General features: G+C 37.2%; 1 protein-coding gene across 2 annotated transcripts in view; it reads left to right on the forward strand.

Annotated features, from left to right (window-relative positions):
* IARS1 (isoleucyl-tRNA synthetase 1) overlaps positions 1 to 13362 on the forward strand; it is an 85223-nt gene that overhangs the window by 20369 nt on the left and 51492 nt on the right. For both annotated transcript variants that reach the window (XM_032209554.1, XM_032209555.1), the window contains exons 9-13: positions 190 to 250; positions 438 to 533; positions 1787 to 1909; positions 2975 to 3066; positions 6687 to 6785. In XM_032209554.1, the coding sequence (XP_032065445.1) occupies positions 190 to 250; positions 438 to 533; positions 1787 to 1909; positions 2975 to 3066; positions 6687 to 6785 (471 nt within the window). The remainder of the gene's footprint in view (positions 1 to 189; positions 251 to 437; positions 534 to 1786; positions 1910 to 2974; positions 3067 to 6686; positions 6786 to 13362) is intronic.

The raw sequence follows: 13362 nt of genomic DNA on the forward strand, positions 1-13362 counted from the left end.
AATGATATTGAATTGAAATGTTTCAAGATATATACATGTATATACTGTACGTGCATATATAAATGTCTATTTTATTATAATTTTTATTATCTGATGGTTTTGGTGTTCTCTTTTTGCAAAAAAGCTTTTATAAATAATGGAAAGACTTAAAATTGTAAACAGCAACTAATTTGACATACTGTATTTCAGGTTTCCTGGTGTTACACTAAAAGGAAAGAAATACAAGCCTCTTTTCAATTACTTTATAAAGGTAAAATACTTTAATGGTTAATCATTTGCTATTTTTAATGACATAGCTAAATATCTAGAAAAATCCATATTGGAAAAAAGACTAATTACATTTGCAGCAAGAAATCAGTATCTTAACATTCTGTGATGTTTTCACATCTTTTCCATATTGTTATTTTCTGCATTTTGAAAAACTATTTTTCTTCCAGTGCAGAGAAAATGGTGCTTTTTCTGTAGTGACTGACAACTATGTGAAGGAAGAAGAAGGTACAGGAGTTGTACATCAAGCTCCTTACTTTGGTGCTGTAAGTTTAGAACCGCTGATGACTTTATTGTAGCTCTGCTTCTTGTACTTCCTTATTGAGATTCAGAATTTCTTTCTGAACTACTAATTTCTAACCTGTTCGACTCTTTTCTATCTTGTACTGATACTGTACAAAAAGTATCCATATTTATCTTATCTTTATAGATATATGCTTATATATCATTGAGACTTGGCCTCTTTTAAGAAAGCTTGTGGTTGGGACTGTCGTTATGAGTGATTCTGGAGCTATTCCCTATTGATTACAAGAAACCATATAGCAATGGGATGTGTAAAATAATAGGGTGGATCTAATCCTGGAAGGAGGGAAGGAAAGATAAGAGGACAGCTAGCAGCACAGTGAATAGATTCAGTTGCAGTGCTAATTGGTGCACAATTGGAATATCTGAAGGACCAGATAATCAGAAAATTTATGTGGTTGCTAGTAATCAACAGCTACTTGAAGACATTTAATCAAATCAGCCAGTTAATCAATTTTGTGTTACTTGGTACATATGTCAAGAGTGGATTTTTGGCAGAAGGGCATCTGTATAGACTAGTGTAGAATGTGGCTGTTGATCTGACGTGTATTTTCAATTATAATGGTAAGATGCTGTACCCTGTATGCATTACATGTGCATGTCAAGAAAAGGAAAAATGCATGGGAAATCTAGAAGGAATGTTTCTTATTCTCTTGATACATAGAAAGCTATCTTAAATTAAGTTAGTATATCTAGTTTTATCACTGGGTATTCTGTTTCTTAAATAGTGCTGGGAACCCAGCTCAGCTTTGTTATTAACCCATTCCAGAATATAGGAAGCTGAACATCATAAACATCTCAGTATTGTTTAATGCATTCTTTGAATAACTACGATGTTTTTACATAGTAAGGTAAAACCAAGCAAATCATAAAATGTTTCAGTGTATTATGTTCAAACAGTTGTGGCTTCATTGTGATAAGTTACTGACACATCCAAGTCACCAGTTGATACTGCACCCCAAAAGCAACAAATGTGCATGTTGAATCAATTCTTGGTATGATTAAATATTAGATACCATATATAGAAGAGAACTTTCACAAAAAATATTTTGATTCTACAGAAATATTTCATAATGTAAAGAAAATATTATCCATGATAGTATTAGATAGTATTAGTTAGTATTTTGAACTGTAAAAGTCTATCTCCAAAGCCAAAAAGAAACCCAAACCAAAAAAAACCAACCCTAGGTTATTTTGTATTTCTTTACTCTTATAGGATGATTACAGGGTCTGCATGGATTTTAATATTATTCAGAAGGATTCAGTGCCTGTTTGTCCTGTTGATGCTTCAGGATGTTTCACAGCAGAAGTGACAGACTTCTCTGGACAGTACGTCAAGGTTAGTAGTCCTGAATAAGCTAGGAATTTTGCTTGAAAAAATCATCTATAATCTTCTGGGTTGTATCTATTCTGTGTTTTCATATTTAGGTTCCATATCAGTGGTGGGTTGCAAGCGGTATGCCCCAGTACTGGTGTACCAGTGCCTGCTGGGAGCACCGGGTATTGTTCCGGTACAGTGTTCCGGAGGGCCCACTCACCCGCCCGATGTCCTTACCTGTATTTGTACTTCCTGTACCTATAATTCCGCACATGGAGCATACAATGCCTCTGCGACGCTCTGACGAGCATGCGTGCGCGGGCGCATGTGCTGCAATAGCAATAGCAGTTCGACTTATATACCGCTTCATAGGGCTTTCAGCCCTCTCTAAGCGATTTACAGAATCAGCATATTGCTCCCACAGTCTGGGTCCTCATTTTACCCACCTCGGAAGGATGGAAGGCTGAGTCAACCTTTGAGCCGGTGAGATTTGAACCGCCGAACTGCAGTTAGCAGTCAGCTCAAGTGGCCGGCAGTATTGCACTCTAACCACTGCGCCACCTCGGCATGCCTGCATGTGGGGCACACCGGGCCCCGTTGCACCGTACCAGTTGCACCGGGATCCGGAACCCATCACTGTTCCATGTCCTAGTTCCAGTCTAAATGACTAGGTCTTTAAATCTCTTGTTCTTGAGACAAACTACCAGATCTCTCGGCTCTGCAACAATAGCTTCATAAATGACCCTTTAGATTCAATGAAATTACACATAATGTTTTTTTTTTACCTACTAGGGTGTTTAAATTCATTCACAATGATGATGTTGATTTTATTCAACCTAAAACAAACCATTATGTATGAATCCAAGCACTTTGTGTGGTAATAGCTAGGTGAGATACTGCAATTTACCTGTGTTCAAGAACTTTAAATTGACTTTGAAGTGTCTAATTTCCAGAATTTGATTTTTTAAATACAGTACTACTTTTCAATATTATTGTGTAATACAGTGGAAATGGCTACCAATTTACAAATTACTTACCTGGGAGATATTTTGGCTTCATGTTAAACTTAACAATTTGTTTTGTTAGGACGCAGATAAAAATATAATCAAAGCGCTAAAGGAACGAGGAAGATTGGTCCATATCAGCACTTTTAAGCACAGCTATCCTTTCTGCTGGAGGTAAGAAGTTTTAGTACAATACAAATTTAAAATGAGCGTCCTGCTTAATCACATATTTTTGAAAAAAATTCGTACTACTATATTCTTCAAAAATTAAAAATTATATATTCTTCTTCAAAAATTAAAAATTATATTCAAATATATGTACTAGTATTCTACTTGTAGAATACTAGTATAGGTGTACATGAAATGGAAAGTGCTTTATCTCAATGTGGAATGGGGGAAATACCTTTGAGCCTGGCACCTGGCTGGATGAATCCCTATAGTTTTCTTGACAAGGTTTTTCAGAAGTGGTTTGCCATTGCCGCCTTCCTAGAGCTGAGAGTAAAGCTAGGGTTATCCAACTAGCCTGATGCCTTAACTACTATATCAAACTGGCTCTCTTCCACTTTTATCTCAAACTAGCTGATAACCTGGCGTTGCCTGGGTATTTATTTATAGGGGGAGAATGTCTGGACCAAACATAATTTCTAATGTTGGATTTTCCCCCTTACCAGTGGGAGCCCCCTTGTGGAGTACTGTGAAGCTGTTATCATGGCAACTCCATTGTGCTGTACAGTAGAAGCCATTTTAAGGCACAACAGGCTGTATCTTAACATGCATCCCGAGGGGGGTTAGGAGTGTCTTACCCCCACACTATATTTTTCTAGAGAATAAGTCATCTGTGTACTAAGTTTGGTTGAAATTGCTCGAGGCGTTCCAGAGTTATGCTAACACACACACACACACACACACACACACACACACACACACACACACACACACACACTATTGCATTTCAGATGTGCCTACTTGTTTGGGCCAATCAGGAATATGCTGTCTCCCTCCACCATTGTATTTAAGGATTTTTCATTTTACCCTTGTTGACTGCCACCCCCCCCCCCCCAACAAAACAAAACAAAAACAAAATGAAAACAAAACTTCAGTTTCTACCTCTTGGTACAATAGAAAAAACCCTGCTGATGCCTAAGAGAGAAGAGGTCCTGAGAAAATGAAATTGAAAAATTATTACTCCCTCTCCTCATGGCTTCCAGCATTGATGTTCTAAATGTAAATTGCATGTACATCCTCAATACTCTGTGGCATACCCAGGAAAAGAGCAGTGATGAGTCATGCACGGACTCTTGCTGATCAAAACAACTCTTCTTTTTCTATTGCTAAAGAAAACTGCATTGCTAAAGAAAACTGCAGCGAACAGAATCGGGGAAAAACCCCCACAGTTCCTTTCTGGTCTTGGTAGCACAAAGCTCTGTAGAATACCACAGGAAACCCGCTGAGCTCAGCAGGACAACTTGTATAGACTCTGACATTTTAAAATTTATTCTGATTCCTCCACAAACAAAAGAGCAACATGTACATAATGAAAACAGACAAACAGAGACATTTAACGTCAAACATAAAGTACCGTACTTACTGTGTTAATGATGGGTTAGTCAATGTAGGGGTGCATGGGTAGCCTGTGCCTCTGAAGGTTACCTTTTCACCTTCTAGATATCCTGAATTTCAGCATCAAAAGTAAAACAAGACCCTCCATGTGCACTGCGCAAATACCGGAAACCAACAGATGGTGTTACTTTTGCAATTGCATCTCTTGGGTGCATACACAGCAAACACAGAAACGTTTAATGTAATGTTGCTCCCCTTGGGTTTCCTATTTAACATCAACATGAAATCGTTGGGTGAGATCATCTGTCAACATGGGGTCAAGTATCATATATCTTAGCTCTGGCTCTCAAGTGATACCATTGAGGCATTTTTCTCCGGTGTCTAGAGTTTATGTGGGTCCAGATATGGAAGAATCAAACTGACAAGTCTGATTAGCTGTGAGTTTTAATGTGTGGTGTCGTTCTCTCCCCCCCCCCCAAAAAAAAAATCTAATGATTTTTCATCATTGATTCTGAATGAGGTATCAGTCCTGCAGGGAGTGTTGATGTGCAATTTGGATATTGTGCTGGACATATGGTTTCTGTTCACAACAGCCGTGGCTAGGAAAGCCATTTGTAATTGTAGCCTTGTACACCAATTTTGCCTAGATGAGGTACTGCTCATGGTCAGACAAGCGTTAGTCACTTGTCATTTGGGCTATTGTCACATGTTCTACATGGGTCTTCCCTTAAAGAGCAATTGGAAAAGTCAGCTGTCTAGTGTGCAGTGAAATGTGCCATATAGGGCACCTATGAGCTGCACTGGCTTCCAGAGGGGTTCTAGGTGCACTGCACAGGGCTGGTTGTCATGGGTGCCCTTTAATGGCTCTACATAACATGGGGATAGGTTGTTGAAGGGCTATCTTCCCCTAATAGTGTCTGCCCATCACGCTAAATCAGGCAGAATGGGCATGGTGTAGATCCCATCAGGGAAGTTGTATTATCATCCTAGGTGGAGCCTAGGAAAAATGTTCTCTCTGTCCTGGCACCTATTTTGTGGAACCACCTCCTCCCTGAGATACCGATAGTCCAATCCAGTTGGCCTCCTTGAAGACTGTGAAGATCTTGGCATTCTTCCAGGCATTGGGGTCAGGTTGAAGATGAGCTCTGATTTGATTGCAGGTATAGCTTAAAAACATTAAACATGTATTTCACTAGCGGTATAACAATACTGCTAGTGAAATAATTAAGGACATGTTTAATATTTTTAAGGAAAGATTATTATTTTGTTCTATAGTCTGTTGTCCAGAGTTGTTTTGAGGAAGGGTGTCCATATAAATATGCTAAAAAATAAATATTTGCTTTGGAGGTGTGTGAATTATTGGTGTATCTGGGTCACCATTATCACTATATGCCATGGACTTCTTGCCCTCAATTCTTAGATTGCTAAACAGAAGGAAATGGTCTGACTGCCTGAAATGTCAACATGACCCTTTCTTGCTTGCTTACCATCTCCTCTCTCTAGCATTGGCCCTTTCTCTTATCTTTAGGCAGACACAAAATGATTATCAGAATGACTGCAGAGCCAGTTTGAACAATCTTGCTGATGAAATAGAATGCAAAGTTAAACATTCCAACAATGAGGAAGTTAAAGAAGAACAAGAAAGACTGTGGCTCCTTCTAACTCATTCCAAAGTTAACATTCATATATTTTCTCTCTATAAGATTCATTCTTTTGCCTGCAATATTTATAGCTGCTGTCTCCAGTATACAAGTTCCATTACTGATTTAAAAAGGAATTATCCACGAAACAAGAGGCAACTTAAGAGCTTTTTGTCATTCATGCTCATCTAGTAATAACATGTAGCAATGCGAATGGAACTAAAGCTAATCATGGGCAAGACATAGAAAAGTGGGGAACTGGGGTCTGTTGGTTTATGTGTGGCAATAAAATTAAGTCAGCTGTAGCTAAATACATTTGTTTGCAAGATATAAAAACTCATGAATAGTTCTAAGGTTGGCATAATGAATCTAGCCCTTTGATAGTTTTCATTAAAAGAGTATATGTTGATGTACTAAAACATTTATTATAAACAATTTAGCTAGATTTGATTGCAACAGATACAATAATATTCCACACAAAATCAATTGGAATCTATCCATTAACTTTTAGATGGAAACCAAATATGGTCATTCAAACTTTGCAGAATAGTTAAAAAAAAACCACATTTTTTCTGTCTATTCAATTTCTTTCAGGTCAGATACACCTCTGATATATAAAGCGGTTCCAAGCTGGTTTGTTCGTGTGGAACACATGGTGGAAAAGTTGCTGGAAAACAATTCTCAATGTTATTGGTACTGTGATCTACTCTTCTTTTCTGTTTAACAATGAATTGCTTAAATATCTAGTTAAATCTAAACTCTGGTTGCAATGAGATGCCTTTTTAAAGAGGCATTGCCAGTGGTTCATTATGATAAGCTCACAAAGTACCCAGATGTCATTCTTTGGTTTTTAGTTCATGTTTTATCTCCGTTCATCTTGTTTTTCTGACTTAATTAGTAGAATGTGCTTTGAGTCATAAAAACAAAATCGTTAACAAAACCACACTTCTCCAAAGGTGCTGATGTTACATCATGCTTTATTCTTTTAAGATCTGAAGATAGTTCTGTGTTCATTGATTCCCCCCTCCCTAAATATTCTTATGAGTGTGCTTTTTAATTGTTTTAGCAGGAACTTTAAAAGGGTTTAAATATTGCATTTGGGCATCGGTTGTCTGGCCTTCTTTCCTTTTTAATTTCCTATGTAAATCAGAAATAATATTTTCTATATCTGTATAGTATATCCATCAACATGCATTATTTATTTTTTAAAAATATTCATGTATTGACAGAATTGATTCTAATGAAGGAAAGAGGTGCGCTAATCAATAGTTAACGTTTCATTCATAAAGGCCAACCTATTGCTTTTCAAAGATGGTTCCTGTGAGAGATTGTGGGGAGACTAGAGAAAAACTGGGCATAAAGATGAATGAAAGAATTGGTCAGAAATATTTAGCCCCCCCCCCCCCCAGTTTTGTAATATCACCTTGATATTCTTGTGAATGCTGGGATGTTAAGACTTGCCTTATAGTGTGATGGATGGCATATACATTTAATGAATAGTCATATAGTCATATTCCCCAAATAAATAGAGCCAAGATGGCGCAGTGGTTAGAGTTCAGTACTGCAGGCCACTTCAGCTTACTGTTGTCTGCAGTTCAGCGGTTCTAATCTCACCGGCTCAAGGTTGACTCAGCCTTCCATCCTTCCGAGGTGGGTGAAATGAGGACCCAGACTGTGGGGGCGATATGCTGACTCTCTAAACCGCTTAGAGGGGGCTGAAAGCCCTATGAAGCGGTATATAAGTCTAACTGCTATTGCTAAATAGGCATTTGACATTTCTGAAGTCAACCTTATTAGAAAGGAGTCAGACTGAGTTTCAGGACTAGGCAACATCTAAAGTAAAGGTAAATATTTCCCCTGACCAGCTATGTTCAATTCTAGGGAGTGGTGCTCATCTTTTTTTCTTACCTGAGGTGAGCTAACATTGTCCAAAGACTTTTCTGTGGTCATGTGGCCAGCATGACTGTACGGCAAAGTGCACAGGACCATTGTTACCTTCCCACCGAAGTGGTGCCTATTTACTTGCATCATGGTTTCAAAGTGCTAGGTTGGTGGGAGCTGGGGCAAGTAATGAGAGCTCACCCTGTTACACGGCACTCGGCTCTTGAGCCCAGGCTATCAGCTTCCCAGCTGACAAGCTCAGTGACTTTAACTACCGAGCCATCATAGACAACATCTACAACGCTATAAACCTCTTTCTGTACTGGATAATTCATGTTTTGGAATTGAAGGAACCATCCCCCAAAAGGCCAAACTGGAACATTATCAAACATCAAAATGTTCTAAGGAATGCTGGGACATTCTGAGTCTACTTTCTGCATACAACAAATCAGCATTCATGCATTAAATTAATAGGGAGGAGGTCTTAACCCTCCAAAAATACTTTCATGATATTGTATGTTGTAGAACTATATAAAGCTTGCTGCCTTCCCCTCCTTTTTATTTTAAACATGGCAGTTAGTGGCATGGGAATGTGATATGTGTATTTTGCCAAGTGAACTTAAACTCTGCCTTATTTTAATTTTGTGGAGTTGAATTCTTGACTTGGGAAAACCTAGGAGAATGTCTTTTAGCAAGCTTTGTAAACATAATCTTTGTTTTGACAATTCATAATCTAATTAAAAACAAAAGCATATGCTACTTACCAAGAATATGTGAAATAAATATAGAGAATAGTCTTACTGAATAGAACTTGTTCAGTGATATCTTGCTGTTCAAATCTTTTAGCATAATGCTTGTTTTGGCTCTGGAAAGATCATTAATGCAAGAGGATCAAATTGCAGTTTATGCTTCATGACATTAAGGATGAAGGGTTTTATTTTTAATCTAAAAGTTCATCTGTGGATGAGAATAGCATCTTAGAATGGTAGAAACTTTTTATTCAGCTAAATGTAAAGAAATCCTTTGTATCAGATTCTACTCACTGGTTTATGATAGCAGATGAAGGAATTTAGGATTTTATAGAGTCTATAGAAAGTAAATCCTTTTATACATACTGCAGTACTAATATGCTAATGGGAAAAAATAATAGTATTAAACTATCTTGTATGTTAATGGGCATCTATATCAGATTAATTTCCACATTTTGACCCTTTAATATGGTATTTTAAAATGTGTTTTATGTTTACATAGTCATTTTAAGTGTGTTTGTGTGTGTCTGTGTGTATTTATATATATTTGGATTAAATGTCGTCAAAATTTTTGAGAATGCTCAAAATAACTACAGTTTGTTCGACTTTGGCGCCATGTAAAGATACAAGGCTACTGTCTGTTAATTCAGTCAAGACTCTTGAGGAATTTGCTGTGTTCTAAGTATAAAAACTCTGGAGGACCAAAGACTTGTGGATTCTATGAAATCTTTGGAATTCATTGTGATGCTTGCGCTGACTATAGAATAATTGCTGATTGATAGGACTTAATGTCTCTTAGGAATCCTTTTTATTTCTTATAGGTGTTTTCTGTGATGAACTAGATTGAATATGATTTGGCAAATTTTATAACATAATTGAATTGCTAATTAGTTTTTAATGAGATGACTTAATACTAATGTGCTTTTGAACTGACATATTTTAAGATTTAGGAATAGCTGATCTTAAACTATGATGAACTATGATCTTGCTGATCATTTAAAAGTGAATAACCCTAAGTTCTAGTAATAAGAAATTGTAGCAATAAAAATATTTTTTATATTGTTTCCTCTTATATTATATTTAGGAATTTACTAACTAAAAATCAAGATTCTAATTAACTACTAACTAGAAGGAGCAAAGTGCAACTAGTCTGTAATTTTAAGTTAAATGGAACTGTCAAAGAGAAAGAACCAAAAATCATTCCTTTAGAATGGCAAGTTTAAACAATCCGAATAAACAAATTGGAATATATAAAATGAGAAATGACATACAAATGTTTTACATAAATAGTGTTTATTTTATAAATGACGCATATCTGAAGTTCTGTTTCCTTATCAATTAGAGCAACTGTGTCTACAATTCTAAAATTCTTGAGAAAGTAGTAAGGAGTACATTGATGGAGCGAGGCAACAACCAGATTTGGGCTAAGCCTATATAAAGATAGAAATTTATGAAACAACTAATAGCAATAGCACTTAGACATGTACCTCTTCACAGTGCTTTACAGCCCTCTCTAAATGGTTTACAGAGTCAGCATATTGCCCCCAACAATCTGGGCCCTCATTTTACTGACCTTAGGATAGAAGGCTGGGTCAACCTTGAGCCTGGTGTGATTTGATCTTCCAAATTGCAGGCAGCCGGGAAGTCAGCAGAAGTAGTCTGCAGTACTGCATTCTAGCCACTGCGCCACTGCAGCATTCCATTATTCATAACAAGATAAAAGAGAGAAGAAGAAAAGGTTATTCAGGCTTGCAAGGTTCCATTACTATGTTGTTGTTAGTTGCGAAGTCGTGTCTGACCCATCGCGACCCGTTGCACAACGTTCCTCTAGGCCTTCCAGTCTTCCACCATTCTTGGGAGTCTATTTAAGTTCATACTGATTGCTTCAGTGACTCCATCCAGCCACCTCATCCTTTGTTTTGCCCTCAATCTTTCCCAGCATTAGGCTTTTCTCCAGTGAGCCATCTGAATAACAATAATTTTTAGGCCTATGCAGCATCTTATTTCTTATCTACTTGAAGGGCTGAGAGATTCCCTCTGTGGTGCCAGGGGCTCTGAAATATCTCAATAACCAACAGTATGGCTGCTCACTCTCATTTTTAAAAGTTCATTATATTTTTTTCTTTAAATGAAGCTGTCATCTCCAGTATTTTTCTCTCTAAAAATGCGTGCAAGCTATTTATTCTTAGAAAAGAAAAATGGCAACTGGTGGCAATTCACCCCTTTACTTGGGATTGCTCCTCTCTTCCCAGAAAAGAGAATCTAAGTGAGGGGGTCAAAGGGCTTTTTTAAAAAAAGACAAAAAGGAACAGGCACTTCCTCATCAATTGTCCTGCTGATCAGTGGGCATTTTTCCATTGGACATCCATTACAATCATTTGGTGAAAGGGCAATCGTCTCCAATATTATCTGTTTTGGAGAGTTGTTACGAAATATTCTCAGGTTCCCACAGATGCCATTATCTGAGAAAGGTTGGAGTACTGTATTGTGATTTACAGCTTACTGTGCTGTGGAAGTTGGAGCATAAGAAATGCTGAGTGCCAAAGAATTGAGGCCTTTGAACTATGGTGCTGGAGAAGACTCCTGCGAGTCCCTTGGACTGCAAGGCGATCAAATCAGTCAGTCCTAGAGGAGATCAACCCTGACTGTTCCTTAGAAGGCCAGATCCTGAAGATGAAACTCAAATAGTTTGGTCATCTAATGAAAAGAAAGACTCACTGGAGAAGAGCCTAATGCTGGGAAAGATTGAGGGCAAAAGAAGAGGGGACGACAGAGAATGAGGTGGCTGGATGGAGTCACCGAAGCACTTGGCGTCAGCTTAAATGGACTCCAGAGGATGGTAGAGGACAAGAAGGCCTGGAGGAACATTGTCCATGGGGTTACGATGGGTCATACATGAGTTCGCAACTAACAGCAATTGTAATTTAACTAAGTAGGGATTCCTAAACTTTTCGCCATCATACCTCCTAAGTGCAGTCTAAATGTATGTACCTCCTCTAAAATTCCAAAGAACAAAATGAAGAGAAACGAACCAGGAAAATAATACAATGAAACTTTGGGAAAAGTGGATTTATTTGAACAATGTACAGCTAAAATGTTCTGTTGGCACCTCCCTAAGGGAGATACACCTAAGAATTTGGGACACTCTGGTCCAAAGCAAGTTAGAAGTGGTGAGTTGACTAATTGGGATCCCATCGACTGAGTGCAGCAGATGAACTAGTCAGGTTTTATAGTCCAATACTTTGGAACTGATTATAATTTTCCAAAAGAACATATTGTAAGCAAGCCATAACAAGACTGTAAAACTAGATGGCAGTATATAATAATTGCTTTTCTAAAGTATCTCCTGGTGGAATATAAAATCAGAAGTGCACATAAATTCCTTATGTATGTCCCTGTAGGGCTAAGCAACTTGCAAAATTTCTGTGGGAAATACAAATTCTTTTTAAAACTGTTTTTTTGTTTGGTTGACTGGTTATTGTTAAGAACAAAATATACACTAACCATAGTTATTTGGTAAGGTAATTGTTTTTTGTTTAGTCTTATATTCTGTCTACACAAATCTCATCTTTTATTATACTTATTATACAAAGTCTGCATCTAAAAGCAATCTGCTTGTGAGTGGCAATTACAATAAGGCCTTCAAACTATTGAATAAATGTAGCCATGCACTTATCTTTCCAGTGTTACAATGTCAGACTTTTATTCTTAGTAAGGGCACAGAGAATCAATTTACGTTGTCCGCTTGACAAATTCATATACTAGGTGTATAGTTTTTTTTTTAAAAAAAAATCCTCTGAAAATTTTAACTTTTGTTGCATAACCATGTTTATATAATCCATAACTTTCTCCCCAAACTTGGTAAGAAACATATGTTTTAAAGAAGCATTATCCTTATTACATCTCCAACAAAGTGCTGTTTTTGATAGTCCTTTCTATGAAAACATAATTTCGTACTAGCCATCTAAAAGACTCTAGGCAATTTACAAATAAAATAATAAAAATACAGTTGACAAACAGATAAAAGCAAGGATAAAAGATAGGTTAAAAGGCAGAGAGAGCAATCTCGGGCCACCAACCGCCCCAGGATTCTGTACCCATCTTTCATCCTCGCATCAGTTGGCAGAGCTAGGTCTTCATGCTCATCTGGAAGGCCCAGGAGACCACGGGCCAATTTTGCATCTGGGGGCAAGATATCGAAATGGAGTCCAATAAATGTATTAGGAATGTATATGTACATGAATAGTACTTACATTAGACAAGTGTATATATAGAATTCTAAGTGTTTATTGTTATAATGACACATATTTTTACTTTGTCATATTTCTTTCACTTTTTTGCTAAAGTACTTTTTTGAGTTTTTTTCCTACTCTTTGACAAAGTTTGTATCTCCATCACTGTTATCTTTGGGTTTTGCTATTTTTATCTTTTTTGTTATTAATTAAAAAGCAATACAAAGAAATACAAATATAGTGTTCTAAAGATAAGAAGAGCATTTGAAAGTTTGGCCAGGATACAGATAAGTATAAAATGAGGGAAAATGATTCTAATAAAGGCGGCAGAAGTCCTAATGGCTTTGTCTGTTTCTGTTTCCAAGAAAATCTGATTCATGCCAGATTTACAACTGGGTGAGACTTTGA

The sequence above is a fragment of the Thamnophis elegans genome, chromosome 2 (genome assembly GCF_009769535.1).
Source record: "Thamnophis elegans isolate rThaEle1 chromosome 2, rThaEle1.pri, whole genome shotgun sequence".
NCBI classification, from domain to species: Eukaryota; Metazoa; Chordata; class Lepidosauria; order Squamata; family Colubridae; genus Thamnophis; species Thamnophis elegans.